Raw genomic sequence first — 18,160 nt, 5'->3', positions numbered from 1 at the left:
ATTAAAATATGTGATCCCTAGCCTCTAGCCGTATGATAGACCTATCAAGACTGCTTCAAAAAATATTTTTTTTTTTGTGGGCAAAGCTATCGAAGTATCGAAAATGGTACGTGTACCTTATTATCTAGTAGGAATCTAAGCATCTAAGTTTGACCTTTGAACATTGATAATTAAGATGATTGTGAATGTTCGTCATAGTCACATGCAAAAGTTTGTGCAAGAAGACTTAAGAGAACATATAAAATGGGAACGACAAATTAATGAGAGTGAGGGTAAGCCCAAAACCCATGACGCTTTGTGGTTTTGTTTTTTGTCTCGCTCTCGTCTTTCTTTTCTTCTCCTCCTCTCATTTATCGATAGTGCTTCTTCTCTCTCTCTCTCTTACCCTCGCGTAGTCGTGTCTTCTTCTTTGTCAATTGGCTATTCTTATCTTCTACCAGAAGTTGTCCGGTTCAGACCCATAAAGCTTAATTCCGGTTTAATTAGGCCAAACATAGCGTATCCGGTTTGGTTTTGAAACAAACTTGGTGAGTGGTAAGCATAAATACACATGCAAGCACTGAAGCAAGTTTATGTAATGTATTTTAAATCTTCTTAATTATGTTTATTATATATCAAGATGAAAACATGAATTTGGCCACAAAAAAAAAAAAACATGAAAACATGAAGTTATGGAAAGTCATCATGAATTTTTACAGCGTTTATGAATGAAATATATATCTCTCAGTTAAGTGAAGTAAAAAATATTTGAATTGGAAATTTTTGTACAATAAGTAGGTAGAAATGAGTTTGCTTATTGGCCAAAAAAAAAATTTTGCAATTAAAAAGTTATTTTACATGTGGACTTGGTAGTGAAAATGCTTGTTATATTTATGTTAATTATGTAGCAATTCCCTAGTGGGCATGCAAATGTATGATATATCAATTTCGTTGACTAACAAGTCACAATCAAACCTAACAAATTACAAATAATGTTAGTTGATCGCTAATTAATTACTAGGTATCTACCGAAAAATTATTTTATATAACTGATACATTGTTACTTAGTTTAATTAATTTATATGTTAAAATATGAGTGAATGTTATTAATACTATATCCTACTAACATAAATATGTTGTCCAATAATATCTTTACATATTAGATTGGTTATACTATGTAACGGTGTATCGGTTATACCCAATAATTTGTGGTACCCTCCAATGTGTGAGCAAAATCAAAACTGAAGGAAAATTGTGCCCATTTGGGCCATTCTTTCGATTTGGGCTTCCATAATCTTGTTAATGTTCGTGATTGTCTTATTAGGCCCATGCTTGTAGTAGCTTATTGTTGGGCTTCAGCCCCGTTAGTAACCAAAAAACAAAATCGAATTGGAATGGGGGGGTAGACGTCTTGTAAGTGACAGGGGCTGGAATGGGCAAGGGCTGCTTGCTATACTATTATTATTGATTTTTTTTATTTCTACAAAAAAATATTGCTTCATTATCAAGGTATCCTTTGAGAAATAATTTATGTTTTGATAAACAGTCAAAACATATTATATTATATAAATGAATCAAACTATGGGTGATTTTATTTGAATTTATTACATTACAACACAATCATCATTGTCAATGTCGTTCAACTTTTTAATCCTCAATTCTTTTTTCATTTAGAAGATGTAGATTGAGGAGAGTAAGAATGGAATGAATCATTTAGAAAAAGAAAAAGAAAAAGAAAAATTGTAATAATAAAGTGCTCTAAAAACTAAAAAGCTCTATTGGGAATTTGGGAGCAGTCGAAAAAAATTGCTGTGGCGGTAAACCATTGCTTTTTCTAGCGACAACTTTGCTTTTGATTCACTCGTTCATTGGTCTGGCCGACAACAACTCTCTTTCTCTATCACTTTCGTACGCAATTCACAAGCAAGTGATAAACTAAAGAAAGAAGACTTGATTAATATACAACTGTATGACCATGAATGATGGCCTCATGGGCCAAGCCAACTTCTTTGATCACATTAATCTTCAACCACTTGTGACGCAACTTGCTACGTCAGCACACCCCAGCTGGGATCGCTGATGCCATCCTAATCGTCACCAAAGCGACTTCACCCCCGAACGAAACTTCTCTCCTCCTTCTTACTCCGAACCTCTCTCTCTCTCTCTCTCTGTTTTTCTGATAGCGAAAAATGAAATTTCGGTGCCTCATTGAGTCGGGGCCATGACTGTTGTTACCCTTTTGCCTCCTCCCATCATCATCATCTCTCCCTCTCCCTTTTTCTCTTTGTCAATCTTGGGATTTGATATTATGCTTCTTTTTCTTCTGGGAAATTTTGGCTCTTTAATCACTTAATGTTCCCAAGTTTCGTCCTTTTTTGTTTGTAAGCTCCTTTTCCTCTTCTGGGTATTAAAGTTCAAGTGGGATTTGATAGGAAAATACTTTAAGCAGAAGTTTGATGCATGTATAAATTTTTTTTGAAATATTTTCATACGACTTTTTTTTAGATAAATCTGCAATGTTCTGTTGTGCAATATGAAAAGAACAGCATAAAAATAGGTGGATGCGCAGTTTTAGTTTATATTGTTATTCTGCTGATTAGATCTCGACCTTCATTATTCTAATTCTGTATTTTAGATTTTGTCAGTTTTTCCGCCTTGGAAGCTTGAGCTTAGCAATTTTAAACCAACATTTACTTAGTGGTCTTGTGGTCAGTGTGTAGTCAATTGTTAAAACAAATTTCATTGGAAGAGTTATCTCATTTGATCCCAATTTGAGATACTAGGTGTAGGTCTTGCTATGTAGCTCAAAATCTTGAATTACTTTTATGTTTATGTCATTTCAATGATACCCACCATTTAAATTTTAAGAGCATAAATCCAATTTAAGATAGTTTTCGATTTTGTGAGTGTTAAAAATTGTAAATTTTTCATCTGCCAACATATTGGGTCATCCCCTTTTGTTTAGTTTATATAGTTATTTAGGACTCTGTGTTTCTTACTCTTCCTTTCTTGAAAACACTTTCGCTCATAGGTCTTTACCATATCAATCAGCAGGATCATATAACTTGAGGGTTATAGATTGTATTTTAAGAATTAGTAAGCTTTGGGTTATGTGATTCATGCTTGATGTTGATGCATCCTAGGCTCCACCTTTAGGTGTAAAGTATGTTAATGGCCAATTCAGCTGAACCATCATCCTCTTTGAGCTTTACTTCATCTTCCCTTATATCAAATGGTTCAATAAGCCATAACTTATCTTCCTCTCGCTCTGAAGCGGTGCTACCTAGTCTTGAAGTCATTAGTTTGACCAAGCTTAGTTCTAATTTGGAGCAGCTCTTGGTTGATTCTGACAGTGATTATAGTGATGCTGATATCATAGTTGAGGGAATTCCTGTTGGTGTTCACCGATGTATACTGGCTGCTAGGAGTAAGTTCTTTCGTGAGCTATTCCAGCGAGGAAAGAAATCTTCTGAGAAGGAAGGCAAACCAAAGTATTGTATGAGTGAGTTTCTGCCTTATGGTGAAGTTGGATATGAAGCATTCTTGCTTTTCTTGAGCTATGTGTATACCGGAAAGCTGAAGCCTTCTCCCATGGAGGTGTCAACTTGTGTTCACAATCTATGTGCCCATGACGCATGTAGACCTGCCATTAATTTTGCTGTGGAATTGATGTACGCCTCTTCCATTTTTGAAATGCCGGATTTGGTTTCAGTATTCCAGGTTGGTGTTCTGTTATTCTGAATTTATGATCAAGTTTTTTATCACACTATCTCATCTTTGTCTTAACACAGTGGTACTCTTGGTATTTTTACTATTTTGTGAAGCTCAGATTATAGATTCAGAGAATAAGTTGTTTGAGTTTCTTTTTTGAGTGCTGGGCTACAAAGAATGTAGAACAGTTTTGAAAAGAAATTATATTCCCTTTTACCTCAATTTGAAATCATGAACATGTGATGCATAGAATGCATGAACTATATTTAAGAATAACTTACGGACCGCAACAAATGAATATATGGATCTGAACATATAACTTCTCTTCCTAAATATTGGTCTTTAATATGTTGTGATTAAGTCACTTTCTCTCACATCTAGGATTTGATTCTTAAATTAAGTGGTATTCTATTCGTCTTTAGTCTTTCCTCATTATTAAAAAAAAGAAAGGAAAAAAAACTGCAGCTCCCCATCTCCTTTTTGAAGTCTGAAGGCCTCTCCTTGCATATATGTTTGAGTTAGTCCTTTCCTAATCCCAACCCTCCTCCCCAACCTATCAATCTTCTCCAATTCTTTCTACATTTTCTCTCTCCTGTCACTTCATTTAAAGGAGTTGATATAGTGCAAACATAAGAGTTTGTCATCTTCAATTCCTATATATTGGTGTTCATTTGCATGCATCTTTTGATAAAGTAACCATTTCCTTGAAGCTTACATTCATGTAGTATAGGGGTAGAAGGTTTCTTGTGAGGACTTATGATAGAACCAACATCATATGATGAGTGTCATTTGGCCATCTTTTCTTGTGAAGCATGATTTTATAATTTTACTAATATTTTTTTAATAAATTTTCTTGTTTATAGATTGTTATGATAGATTACTCATTCATTTGATGAGAAAAATGGAAAATGTTCTGATTTGGTTATTTATGTATTTGCAGCGACGCCTTACTAATTTTGTTGGGAAAGCTCTGGCAGAAGATGTTATCCCAATCCTTGTGGTTGCCTTCCATTGTGAGTTGAGCCAGCTTGTCGCTGATTGTGTTGAGAGAGTGGCACGCTCAGATCTTGATAGCATCTTTCTTGAGAAGGAACTTCCTGATGAGGTTGTGGAGAAAATTAAATTGCTTCGCTGCAATTCTCAGCAGGATGATGAACCGGACAAGCCAGCTGTGGACCCCTTGCATGAAAAGAGAATCAGGAGAATACATAAGGCATTGGATTCTGATGATGTTGAACTTGTGAAACTTCTTTTAACTGAGTCTAAAATAACCTTAGATGAAGCCAATGCTCTCCATTATGCTGCAGCTTACTGCGATCCTAAGGTTATAACTGAAGTGCTGGGTCTGGGCCTGGCTGATATTAACCTTCGGAATTCTCGGGGTTATACAGTGCTTCACATTGCTGTGATGCGGAAAGAGCCAGCAATTATAGTACTGCTTCTGACTAAAGGAGCTCGTGCATCAGAGCTGACATCAGATGGTCAGAGTGCTGTTAGTATTTGCCGGAGGCTGACAAGGCCAAAGGATTTTCATTCAAAAACAGAGCAGGGGCAAGAAGCGAACAAAGACCGGATATGCATTGAAGTTCTAGAGAGAGAAATGCGGAGGAATCCAATGGCTGGAGATGCATGGATGACTTCCCATACAATGGCTGATGATCTGCACATGAAGTTGCTGTACCTGGAGAACAGAGGTAACATTTGTGAGACATTTTCTCAAATTGATTAATGGAGGAATTGTGGTGGCAGGTCATAGTCACTAGCCCTTTCTCCATAAACTCTTGTTCTTTTTCCACAAGGAAACAGAATTTTTGCTTTGAAATATTATATCAATTAATTATTATCTTTTTATTTTTAACTTCTACATGTCGGCAATCACTGTCTTGTTACAGGTTATACTTTATAGTGATGTTTTTTATATGTCAAGAAATTGAAGTAACATATTTTTCCTGAACCAGAGTTATTATCAAAAGGACAATTATATTCTCTTGTGACCTTCATGCATGTTGATTTTCATGCCTCATGTCAAAGGAGCATATTTTTTGTTCCTTTCACAATTTTGTTTGGGTCCACGTCCCTTCCTATTGCATATTATCAATGAGTGGTTGACATATTCACAAAACAAATAGCTTATATAGGCTATATAAATTATTTTCCATTCTAGTTTGCAAAGTTATCTCTTAGACTTGGTAAAAGTTGGGTGTAGACGTGTAATCGTCTTATATTAACACCTGAACTTGGAAAGATACTCTATAAATCAAGTTGGTCAAACACTCACTAGCTTTTCAACCTCTTACCTTTCGTATTGCTTATTTTCATTGGTTTACTGTGCCTCTGTCTGACATGATACCTTTCACTTATTAGATAAGGCCTGAATAGCATTATTTATTGCAGTAGCATTTGCTCGATTGTTCTTCCCTACTGAAGCCAAGGCAGCCATGGTTGTTGCTCATGCTGATACAACATCTGAGTTTGCTGGGCTCTCTTCCTCAAAAGGCTCAAGTGGGAATTTGATGGAAGTTGATTTAAATGAGACTCCCACTGTGCAGAACAAAAGACTCCATTCTAGGTTGGAAGCCCTTGTGAAAACAGGTAATTGCATGCTTTTAGTCTTTCATACATACAGATGACCTTTTATCTATTCTTGTGATTGGATTGCAGAATGTTGGTTGATCCTTCTTCTTTTACTCAGTGAACTTATGGTTATTAGAATTTTATTGAAGTTAGCAAGACTTGAATTTTAGCTGCTTTTCCACAACCTGATAGATGACTTTGTTTAAGCTTAATCATGCCTTGGTGAAAAGAAAAACGGTTGATATGAAGTATAAACTGCACATAAGTTCCCTGCCTTAAGATATAGTTTCTTTAATAGGCAATTTATTTTGCACTTCACAAGATGTCACATGATGAATTACAACTTTGTTTATTTACAATCTACTTGGTAAAAGTAAAAACACTTGTATTTTCTCATAGTAATTCTCTTTTAAGCCTTCTTGTCATATGGTGGCAGTCAACATGGGTAGATGCTATTTCCCTAATTGCTCCGAAGTCCTGGATAAGTTCATGGAGGATGACCTTCCCGATTTGTTTTTTCTTGAGACGGGCACTCCTGATGAGCAGAAAATAAAGAGGATGCGTTTCATGGAGCTTAAGGAAGAAGTTCACAAGGCATTTAGCAAGGACAAGGCTGAGCGTAACCTCTCTGGGTTGTCTTCATCATCCTCCACGTCGTCTCCAAAAAAAGCTGGTGCAAATCATAAGGTTAGGAAATTCTGAAGGCATGTAAATTGTATGTAATAAGCTTGAGAATCACAAGCAATTTTTTTCAAGGTGACTGACGAGAGCTTTAAGTGTTGGCTCTTATTGTAGTGAAGCCTTAGCAGATGCAGGTTGCCCTGTTAACTGCAAAAAGGAACTGGCAGGTGCCCTAGTTTTGTAATTCTCTAGAACTATGAATAGCTGGGATATTTGATCAATGAAAATTACCTTTTCCTTTCTTCTATCACTCAGTGGTTTTATATTTTAATTAGATTGTCTTAAATCAGTACATTTTGTTTGATTAAAAAAAATCAGTACATTTTGACTTTTGTAACTAAATTATGACTGGTGGATGGCAGAACGAAATTGCTTCAATTAAAAAAACATATGGGACTCCTTTTTTTCTCAGAAATATGGGAGTAAATTAGCTCGATTAAAATAGTGACTAATTAAATACACAACCTCAAAAATGAATCATGTCCTTCACTCCTTCCTTACATATGCATGTAAGGAGTCATTTCTTCTCACAAGTCGCGACTTATATGGAATGACAAGCATAAGGAGTCAAACATCATGTCTCTTTCTTAGTCAAACATTATGAAACAATGAATTTGAGTGGATTTTGATAATTTAAAAAGAAGGTTCATTAGATTGTAGGATACAACAATTAAAATTGTTAGTTTAAAGGATAGCCAGCTAAATAAATTTAGCTAAAGCTAACAAGTGCATCTGCGAAATTAGTATATATGTAACAATATAACAAATGTATATGTAAAAAAAATCTAAATATTATCCTTGGTTTGATACTAAGAGATAATTTACTATAAAAGGAAAGTAAAACTTGATCTTGATTTTGACAGTTTATTTAATGCTAAGAGGTAGGCGGTTTTGTAGTTTAAGGCACTCTTTATTTTATTTTCTGAATGAGGATTATTCAAAACTAAACCAAGACCCTATGAGACTATGAGTGTAGTGATTGCATTCCAAATCTTCGTCATGTCATACATATCGTGCTAAAGATTTTTCCATTTACTACATATTCTAAGCTTTGAAATTACAAAGTCTGTAAATAACTAAACATGGAATGAATATTTACAAGACCAGAACTTTAAATGAATCAATCCATTATTTAGAATAGTGCCAACGACTACCCCGTCAACTTTGGAAGAACACTTATGAATTTCAGAAGATTGTTTTGAATAAAAAAAAAAAAAGAGTAGTGCAATTGCCACCCACCAAGGTCATGAAGCAATCCCCAGTCATCGGGGATGTTTGGACAGTTCAATGTTTTTTAAATGTTTGTCCTTTTAGGTAATTTTGTAAAAGAGCAAACTTATAATTAAAATTTTATTAAAAGGGAAGTAGAAGATCCTTTTAGATCTCTCGGTTAAGAAACCCAACTTAGCATTGAAGATACGTCACATGCTGAGCATCATGGTAACCGAAAAGATCATCACCAAATAAATACAATGAGCATGAATGAATCAGAGATTCAGAGCAATGCCTATATTTATACTTATCAGATAATAAGGCATTATTACCAACAACAAAAATTACAAGGACCTAAAGTTCTTAGCTTGTTTGCATTTTTAAACTTTCCCACATAGCTGGACCTTCAGGATGGACATTAACATAATATCTTACAAATCGTGCATCTGAGCATGCAAGGAGAGTGCTCAAAGACAACATAGGCTTTGCTGCACCTTTCTCCCTTAGCCACAAATACATTGAAAATCTAAGATTAATCCTGTCCATATCGTAACATAAATATGCTGGGAATGCCACCACAGATTCCAGTGGATAACCTAAACTGTTTGTTAAGCAACTGATCTTCTTTGCAATCACGTCTTTGCTTTGGTTAAGAACCATAGGAGCTTGTTTAATTATATTTGTCACAACATTGCAGTCCAAGCCAGCATCTACCAGGCAATCAAACCTCTCCTGTAATTGGTCCCCTCTACCCCTGAATTTCTTCAAAGCTTTCATCATCTCATCTGAGTTTTCAATATATCCCAATCTCAACAAGAACGATGTTTTCTCCAGATGTTTAAGTGGGGATAATAATTGCTTGCTGGTTTTACCTTTGGATTTTGAAGCCAATCTCAACACCTTGCGCGGGTCTTCCTTTATAATTTGGCACAGACTACCTCTCCCAACCTTTAAGTCTTTACATACAGTTGAGGGTCTTTTCAGACTAGATGAACTCAGAAATTCCATGTCATTGGCTAGTATGTCTGCGATCTCTTTCGTCCACATTCCAATCTCAAACAGAAAATCTACTGCCTGCAATAGATTTTTCGTGCACTTAACTGACAAGACATGTGGATTTTGCATAAACAATGAATAAACCTCATTCATCTTGAGACCCAATTTGAGTAACCGGCCAAACAATACATACACAATTTTCCCAGAACCTTCTAACAGTAATGCAGGATTTCTTTTAAACAAAGCACACATCTGCTCCTCTGTATAACCCATTTTACCAAGAAAATCCATCGTATCAAGCATTCTGCTCCAGTTGTATGTGCTGTTACTTGATGCATACCCTCCAATCCAGTCCATTCCAAGGCCTAAACGCTTCAATTTTTGAAGAACCTCAACAAATTCACTATTAACACCACCAATCAAAAGCAGTGGGCAACAACTAACAAGCTTAACAACTGTGGACCTGCTCAAACCCAAATTTTCATAAGCTTTAAGTTTTAAAGCCAATACTCCATAGTGATATCCAAATATCTCTCTTGCCTCCTTATACATTTTACCAATGTTACTACGGGGGATTCCATAATCACACAAAGCATGACAGTTATCAAGCATAACACAATCATCACTCAGATACATCAAGTGCCGCGGTAGAAGCAATGGGAGCTCAGGTGGGCTCAAACCCAAGCTCTCGAAGAACGGTTCAAACTCATTTATGGGATTGTAGCGAAGAAACCGGCTTAAAGAACGTGCAACATCTTTCTCAGTATCAATCTTGGAGAGCAAATTTTGAAGAAAATTTGGGGAGTTCTTGCTAATATGCTCCGCATCCGTGAAGCCAAAGCTTCGGGTGCAATGCAAGTAATCAAAAAGAGCTTCCTCAGCCTCGGTTCTAGTATTTCGAGAAAACCGGTTAGCAAAGGCTGAACTAGGCGATTGTGTGGAGTCGAGAGAGACCTTATGATGATTGGTAAGTCCAGAATTGCAAAAGCATCGAAATTTAAGCGAAAAAAAAGATGGGTTTTGCATAGAAGTGGTTCTTTCGTAAACAACAGGAGAGAAGAGTACAAGGTGATTGATTTGAGCAATCATTTTCGATACCCTTTTGTGGATTATATTCATTAACATGAAAAGTAGTGAAACCACAGGGGGGAGCAGAAGATTCAGAGAGGAGTTAAGGAATGGAAAAAGAAATGGAGACCATGATCTATGTGAGAGAGATTGTTGTAGTCTATAGAGCTTGGATTTATAGCCCGAGAACTTCTGTGGGTTTAATCACATTTTTGCATAAATAGTTGAATTGAAAGTTATAGAGCGTCAAGATTGAGAGAGCTTCAATTGAGAGGTTTACCTTGGAAGAAGTCTTTTCAGGGTCTAAGTCCCCATTGCTCTTTTACTATTTCCTCCTCTCTGGGTTTTCCTGAGCGTTTGTCAAGATGAAGTGTGCTCTTGTTTCTGGCCATTGTCATAAACCCTAGAATTTGGGGGTTTTAGCCGCCTCCAATTTGTTTCCGTATTTTTTTTTTTTTTTTCAAATGTTATGTATTTATTTATTTATTTATCTATTTACTATATAAAGAATTTTCTGAGCTCCTTAATCAGAATTTGAAATCATAATTTTGGGTTTAGAATATAAAATTTTATTCAGGTGTGGACGTTCACACCGTGCAAATGTCTCACACCGAATGCCAAATACATATAGATGAGAACAAGGTGTGAGACATTCGCACAGTGGGAACCTCCACATCTAATCGAGTCTATTAGAATGTATGTTTAAATATAAACTTTACTATATAAATGCTCTTGACTAGTACAGGCTAATACCAACAACAAAAAATAGCTCATCCCATATTAAAAACTTGACACACTCTTTGATTTTGTGGGATTCATTTTCATGTAGGATGAGTATACAAACAAAACAAAAAAAAATGAATTTCAAATTCATCCCCAAATTTTTATTCCCGCAAAATAAAATGCAACCTAAAAGGGTCAGGATAGGTTGTGAGACTTTACGGGCTTGAAGCAGACCATATTAACGGAGTCATCAACGTTTGTTTACATTCATGTGATTTTTTTGTTTATAAATACTCACAAAATTCATTAAAATAATTTAAAATCAACATTGTAAATTTGTAACATAATAAAACAATAAACAGAATATAACCCAAACAAATTTTATAATTGCATCAAAGCATCATTTAAACATTACTCGTTTTGCATATTTAGCTGCACAAGTACTAATTAAACTTACATAATCATGTTTTTCTACCATATTTTTTCAATTAATTGAGTCAAATTAATTGGGTATTTGTGTAGTTGGGTTGTGAGTTTAATAAACTGATGAGCCTCTTTGAATTGAGATATTTTTATTTTTGAATTGGAATTTTAAAGTTTTTTTTTTTAATATTAATTGAACCCAAAAATATTATATAAAAGATCTACAAAATTTGGGAGTCTTTCACGGGCCTAAGACGACTGCCCACTTGGCATCCCCTAAGGGCCGGCCCTAAAAAGAGCCTATCAATTTTGATAAGAAGGGAGCTATTCAGACCATTCAAAACCACTAAGTTGACCACCCTCACAAATTTTTGCCCATTTTGCCCCTGCATGCCCATTCTCCAATTTTGGCCGGCCACTCCTCCCCGCCGCCGACACGACCCACCCACCCCGATCTCCTCTCTCTCTGCCTCCTTCCTTCACTAGACCACCATAGGTGGTCGGCGCAACTCCACCCCTCCCAGCCGCCGGCGTGACCCCACCCCTCCCATTGCCGGTCGACCCTACCCCTCCCCATCGCCGGCGCGACCCACCCACCCCCGATCTCCCTTCTCTCTCTCTCTTCCCTCTCTCTGCCTCCCTCCCTCACCGGACCACTATGGGTGGCCGGCGCGACCCCATAGACCTCCAGATCGGGGGTTGCACCGGCCACCCATGGTGGTCCGGTGAGGGAGGGAGGCAGAGAGAGAGAAGGGATATCAGGGTGGGTGGGTCGCGCTAGCGATGGGGAGGGGTGGGGTCGACCGGCAAAGGGGAGGGGTGGGGTCGCGCCGGTGGTGGGGAGGGGGTTGGGTTGCGCCGGCGGTGGGGAGGGGTGGCCGGCCAAAATTGGAAAATGGGCAAAATGGGCAAAATTTGTGATGGTGGTCAACTTAGTGGTTTTGGGTGGTCTGAATAGCCCCCCATCTTTTGATAAATAAAAAAATAATACTAAAAGGGCCTATCAATACTTAACAAAAAAAATTAACATTAGTTGGGTAGGGATTGACAATTGTAGTAGGTCTTACACCAAGCTCATATAGAGAGACAATTGTATTCAGTAAAATCCCTTAGCCAAGTTCCACCACCAAACTTTCCTTTTCTTTCAATTCTCAATAAAAAATCACCCATAACGAAATAGTTAGATGAAGCCAAATTTAAGATGAAAAAAATAAGATGTTTGAGCAATCAGAAACCTTCTATATTTTCATGGCAATAACTTATTGCAAAAACTACAAAATTGAACCAAAAGCCAGTTTTACTTAAAAAATGCTCCTCCTCTCCTGCAGCCCCATTTTCCCTAAACCCTACTCTTCACTACAAGCAAGCATATTAAAAAGTGAAAAGGACATTTTATTTAAAAGGGTAATAACTGGAGAAACTTGAGAGGTAGATGGGGTCACCTACAAGCATCTAAAATAGTTTAATGTCTATCATGATATTGGGATTGTCTATTGGGCTCATGTATGATAATTTCATTAGTATCAAAAAGACTAAACTACTAATGCAGGAAGTTGCCAACTTGCCATGATAGTTAAAAATAGCTAGAAATGATAATTAAGTGATGCAACAACCATAATGATTGGGGTAGGATCTGGTTGGTGGTGGAATAATAGGAACTGTACAAGCAACAACCTAAGATATTAATTAACTGTACTTTATGAGTAGAAGGATATAAATAAAATTAAAATAACTAAAATAAAAGATTGTAACATAACTTCTTTATATGTGTTTGCATTTTATCGTATAAACTAATATGTATTTTTTATATCAATTATTAATTTATTACAACTACGTGTTTATTAATACATTACAACTATCACTGGCACGAAAAACTTTGTGTATAATTGTAATATGGTTATCAATTTAATTTTTCAATTGTCACATAATATGGTTATCATTATTTTCAAAGAGTAATGATCCCATATATTTTATTCATATCAAAAATCAGAAGTAAATATTGATATAAATTATAATAAATAGTTATTAATGTAATGGTATTTTTATTTATTTTTTGTAGTAAGAGAAAAAAAAAGTATAATATTAAGACATGGCTATCATTCTAAGTTTCTAACCTCTATGATCAAATCAAATCAATATTGAATAAAGAATTAAAGATACATGGAACTACCATACATCCCCATACACAAAAACAATAGAAACATACTTGTTTGTCCTTTCATCCTTGGTACAAATGCTTACATTTAGTCCAAACAATACTCTAAAAATCCAAACAACCAATGACATTAGGCAATCACATTGTTCTCGTTTCTTACTTCCCTATCTGATTCGATAACAGGAAATGCGATCCACGTTAACTGATAGCTCTGTGGCACACACACCCAAACACAAATCACACGTATCCACCACCCAACCCAACACCTCTTCTCATTTTGGCCCCTTTCTCCAGTTTCCCAATTCCCAGCTCTCTTCTTTTAACTAATAACTCCTCCTTCCCTTACTTTATTACATGTTTGGTTCGAGATTCGCAACACTCACAGTCACATTGATTGCATTCGCCTTTGCTACGTTTTTTTTTTCTTTCACGGGTTGTTGCATATTGCATTCCATTTCTCTCTGTTGTTGGTGACGAATTGACAATACCCATTTATTTTCTCAATTACCCATCTGCATCAGCTCCTCGAGTTTTTCATTTTCAATGTGATTTGTGGCTTTTTGGCATTGATTAGCTTCTGGGTCTTCTGTTTTCTCGAATGCCCATCTGATTTGGCTGTTGATTTTGGAAGGGGTTTTGTTCGTTTTCTCATGGACTGCATGCTAATGGTAAGACCTCCATCTGATTTCTGAGCTTCTTGGCTTGTATCCTCTGTTTTGCTTTCTGGGTTTTCATTTGAATTCCATCTGCTTTTGGTTATTCCGAGGTTTTGATCTCGTGCTGAAGGTGGTTTTTAAATACCCCATTTGATTTCTCACGTGTTTGTGGTGAACCTTTGGATCCGAGTTTGCTTTGTCTCCCCTTGATTTCATTCCTGGGTTTTGGGTACTGCTTGATTTCATTTATATTTTATATGAATCTCCTGCTTAGAGTTTGTCTTGATGTTGTTCTGCAACCATGGCAATGTTCATGTAGTGCTGCATTTTACATTGGACTTCAGTGGTTCCACCACCTTTTTTCAAATGGCCATATGGTGTTTTAGCCCCTTTAATGTGTTTACTAGTATAAATTCATACATTAGTATTTGGCAAGTAGCTCAATCGGGGTTTGATTTTGCTTAATATCTCATTTTTTTCTCCTTCTTGTGTTTCTTGGATCTCATCTGTTTCTAATTCTGTGTTTGGATTCTGGTTTCAGCCTTTTCGTTTGCATTTGTTGTTTTTAAACGAAGAATTATTTGGTCTAAATACTTGAAACGTACAGTAAAATTCCAATTAACTTTAGTTTCGGCGAATTAAAATGCGTTGGTGCAGCTTTTCTTTTTATTTTTTTTCTTTTCCTGTAGGTGTTGTAACTTTTTTATGGATTTTGTGTAATATGGATACGCACATAAAATATCACATTTCTTTTGCTTATAGTTTACCCATCTGCTAATATAAGCTACTCTGGTTAAAATGTCATTCTCAGATTCTGACAATACTGACCAAAGAAAATAATGCTGATGATATGTGCATGTTTTATGATTGTGGATTAATGTCCTTTCCTCCTTGGTAACTTACCTGCACTTTGTGTCTGCTAATGGAAAGATGAAACAGGAAAATGAAGAGGGGAAGAAAGTACTAGGAAGTAAAGAAGGGAAATAGATCTTCTAATCAAACAGATCGTCCGAGGATATGGTAATGATGGCAGTGTCTGAAAGGACTGTTATGGCTATCAAATCCTACCAAAATCAAGCTCAAGTGCTGGTTAAAAACTACTTACTAGCAGATCCCTTTATACCATATACTTCCATTATTGGAGGCATATTTTTGTGCAAAACGGTATACTCTTGATCCTTAATTCTCTTAAATAGTAAAAGCAGTTCTTATAGTTGAGCTTTTGGGTGCCTCATTTAGGTTCTAGATTTGGTTTTCTATTTCCTTAGTAACTCATTATATATTGCAGGTCTATGATCTTACTCAGTTAATTAGTACTTTTTACTTCAAGAGTTATGCTAGTCTTACAAAAATCCAACGAATAGAGTGGAACAATCGGTGAGTATAGATTTCCAATTTTGAATTGTTCAACATGAATATATTTCCCATCTGTAATAATCACTTATACATATCATTAATTTGAAAAAATAATTTTGGCAGAGGTATCTCCAGTATTCATGCCATTTTTATCACAGTTCTGTCCTTGTACTTTGTGTTCTGGTCCGATCTCTTTTCCGACCAAAAGCTTGCTGGCCTTGTTACATTTCGAAGCTCACCGCTTTCTGTTTTTGGATTAGGGGTATGCGCTTCCTATTATTATTTTTGTTATGAACTATTATCCACTCAATAATATGAAAACATTTATCTGCGCTCCCTATATTGTTAGGATAAACATTTTTCTTGGTTTAACCTTGAGCTGTTAGGAAGTGTTGAAGTGAGCCAACAATAGTTTTTATATTGTAAAATGTGTGACTTTATCTCGAAGATTGTTTGCTTTAGTTCACATAAACTTTTGACATGACTCGAAGATGATCCTTATGATGTTAAAGTTTCCTGTATCTTTATATCAGCTTTGGTGATGCTGCAATCTTAGCTTAATTTTATGGTTAATTTATGAGGCATAAAACTCTTAAATGTTTATGGGCCCACATTTCTCCCGTTCTTTTTTACAATAAATTTGAGTGGCATGCCTTCCTCAAAAGAAAGTACTTTTGTACCTTTTTTGTGATTAGGGTGAGACAATGGGGGGTGCCTTTCTTCTGGGTAAGAAACAATGAATTAAAATGGGAAGTGTTCATCTCTTTTGACAATTTCGAGAATATTGAGAGCATTTTGGATTCACTTAAATGTTTTGAAACTCTTGGCAGACGAGCTGGGACAATTGTTTGAACTGTTGACTGGTCTTAGTTCGTATATGATATTTACATCAGTCCTTTGGTTCAAACCCTTTTAACCCTAGTGTATTTGCAGTTGCTTGACCTGGCTAGTTAAAACTGTTTATTGAGAAGACCTCAGAATAGGTGGCTTGTAACCCAGAGTTCATTGGGGACTTGAACTAGATCTAGATACACTTTAATACTGTTGGCAGTTGCTTGACCTGGCCAGTTAAAACTTGTATACTATTGGGTTTGCTTCATCTGGATACACTTTTTTGTTTGGGTTCTCCTAAAATTTTTCTATAAATCATAATGAAGGTGATTTATGACAGGTCTCTGTTGGGTACTTCTGTGCGGATCTAGGAATGCTATTATGGCTATACCCTTCTTTAGGTGGAATGGAGTATGTAAGTATATTCTCTATGGAAGACAATCCTTGTATTAGTATGGAAACACATATACATTTCTGTTTATATAAGCATGTCTACATCTCTGTTCTAACCTTCTTGACATCTGGGTCAAAAGCCTGTACCAATGATATAAAAAGTATCAACAATGTGATTGCTTAGTTGCACAAACAGGTAACTAGAAAGAAGAGAAGAAGAGTAAAAAAGAACTATAAATAAAGTCAAATACTAGGCAGCATATACACAAATCTTTTATTATAAAGGAGTATCATTTGCATGTTAAATGCTGTACAACTCTTAATATGGTGGCATTCCATTTCAGGTTTTTCATCACTCACTTTCTGGAATTGCAGTAGCATACTCCATGTTTTCTGGGGAAGGACAACTTTATACATACATGATCCTCATCTCTGAGGTCACTACTCCAGAGATCAATATGAGATGGTAAGTTTTACGAGGAAGATTGTGTTTAGGTTCTGCATTCCATCATTATTATAAATTTTGGTTTTGATGAAGGTATCTTGACACGGCCGGTATGAAGAGGTCCAGCGCATATCTTGTTAACGGCGTCGTGATATTTTTTGCATGGCTGGTCAGTTAAAGTCCTCTTGAATTGTAGTTTTTCGATGGTTAACATGTATTCATATCATATAGTAGGTAGACTTTAGTTACAACTTGCAACCCTGCCCTGATACACTCATAAGATAAGCTAACTCATTTGTTAGCCATCTGTCATGAGGTGAGCAGCATGCACATCGTTAGCATATATTGTTGCTGTTTTAAGGATGCTGGGTTTTCCATTTTGGTTAAGTAATGCCAATCTTTGTTAGACATGCTTGCTGAAGAAATTAATGGAATGCAGGCTGCAAGGATTCTGCTGTTTGGTTACATGTTTTACCATGTTTACTTGCACTATGATCAGGTAAATTGCAAGTCCCTGAAGATATGAACCACCTAGACTTTGGATTTTGCATGCTCTATACTTTCACAGAAAACTCCTAAATATTTTGGAGTGTGGATCTGTCTTAATTATCAAATTGTTTTGATTGGATGAGCAGGTCATCCAGATGCACATCTTTGGATATCTGTTGGTCTTTGTTGTGCCATCAGCACTAGCGGTAATGAACTTGATGTGGTTTGGAAAGATTATTAAGGGATTGATGAAGCAATTAGCCAAGAGGCAATGATGGATATATGATTGAGTCTAGTTTCTTCCCCTTAAGATGGGTCTGATCTCGTGCATTCTTGTTGGTTACTGTATAAATGATAGAGGCCTAGAGGGGTTACAAAGAAATCAAAACCGGAGGAATTTTGGTCGCCACAGTTGTAAATGATTTAAAGTCGGTTTGTCTTTTATAAAAAAAAAAATAAAAAAAAAAG

General features: G+C 36.1%; 3 protein-coding genes across 4 annotated transcripts; 2 read left to right on the top strand and 1 right to left on the bottom strand.

The window, feature by feature from the left end:
• Positions 1-2,009: 2,009 nt before the first annotated feature.
• LOC147297366 (BTB/POZ domain and ankyrin repeat-containing protein NPR1-like) lies at positions 2,010-7,195 on the top strand. Its single transcript, XM_086242546.1, has 4 exons — positions 2,010-3,699; positions 4,631-5,384; positions 6,085-6,282; positions 6,701-7,195. Exons 1-4 carry the CDS (start codon positions 3,145-3,147, stop codon positions 6,964-6,966), a joined length of 1,773 nt encoding a protein of 590 aa, XP_086098672.1. The 5' UTR covers positions 2,010-3,144; the 3' UTR covers positions 6,967-7,195.
• A 1,233-nt stretch (positions 7,196-8,428) lies between these two features.
• On the bottom strand, positions 8,429-10,586 carry LOC147297365 (transcription termination factor MTEF18, mitochondrial-like). The gene has a single exon (XM_086228858.1). It carries the CDS (start codon positions 10,276-10,278, stop codon positions 8,521-8,523), a length of 1,758 nt encoding a protein of 585 aa, XP_086084984.1. The 5' UTR covers positions 10,279-10,586; the 3' UTR covers positions 8,429-8,520.
• A 3,161-nt stretch (positions 10,587-13,747) lies between these two features.
• LOC147297364 (uncharacterized) lies at positions 13,748-18,145 on the top strand. Of its 2 annotated transcripts, none has more exons than XM_086245544.1 (9): positions 13,748-14,190; positions 15,118-15,342; positions 15,467-15,555; positions 15,658-15,796; positions 16,706-16,780; positions 17,103-17,224; positions 17,297-17,372; positions 17,643-17,702; positions 17,839-18,145. In XM_086245544.1, exons 2-9 carry the CDS (start codon positions 15,196-15,198, stop codon positions 17,965-17,967), a joined length of 837 nt encoding a protein of 278 aa, XP_086101670.1. In that variant the 5' UTR covers positions 13,748-14,190; positions 15,118-15,195; the 3' UTR covers positions 17,968-18,145. The 2 variants fall into 2 exon arrangements, with proteins under 2 accessions (XP_086101670.1, XP_086101667.1); XM_086245541.1 differs by having other exon boundaries at positions 15,109-15,342.
• Positions 18,146-18,160: the final 15 nt, after the last annotated feature.

This window comes from Dryas octopetala, chromosome 1, assembly GCF_963921425.1.
Source record: "Dryas octopetala chromosome 1, drDryOcto1.1, whole genome shotgun sequence".
In the NCBI taxonomy this organism is placed as follows: domain Eukaryota; kingdom Viridiplantae; phylum Streptophyta; class Magnoliopsida; order Rosales; family Rosaceae; genus Dryas; species Dryas octopetala.
This window is presented reverse-complemented; position numbering and strand designations above follow the sequence as displayed.

Bases quoted from the DNA above. Each gene is read 5' to 3' on its own strand.
- LOC147297366 (XM_086242546.1), top strand. From the start codon at position 3,145: ATGTTAATGGCCAATTCAGCTGAACCATCATCCTCTTTGAGCTTTACT. The intron at 3,700-4,630 runs GTTGGTGTTCTG...ATGTATTTGCAG, and splicing joins ATTTGGTTTCAGTATTCCAG to CGACGCCTTACTAATTTTGT. The intron at 5,385-6,084 runs GTAACATTTGTG...TATTTATTGCAG, and splicing joins GCTGTACCTGGAGAACAGAG to TAGCATTTGCTCGATTGTTC.
- LOC147297365 (XM_086228858.1), bottom strand. From the start codon at position 10,278: ATGTTAATGAATATAATCCACAAAAGGGTATCGAAAATGATTGCTCAA.
- LOC147297364 (XM_086245544.1), top strand. From the start codon at position 15,196: ATGGTAATGATGGCAGTGTCTGAAAGGACTGTTATGGCTATCAAATCC. The intron at 15,797-16,705 runs GTATGCGCTTCC...GATTTATGACAG, and splicing joins TTTCTGTTTTTGGATTAGGG to GTCTCTGTTGGGTACTTCTG. The intron at 17,703-17,838 runs GTAAATTGCAAG...TTGGATGAGCAG, and splicing joins TTTACTTGCACTATGATCAG to GTCATCCAGATGCACATCTT.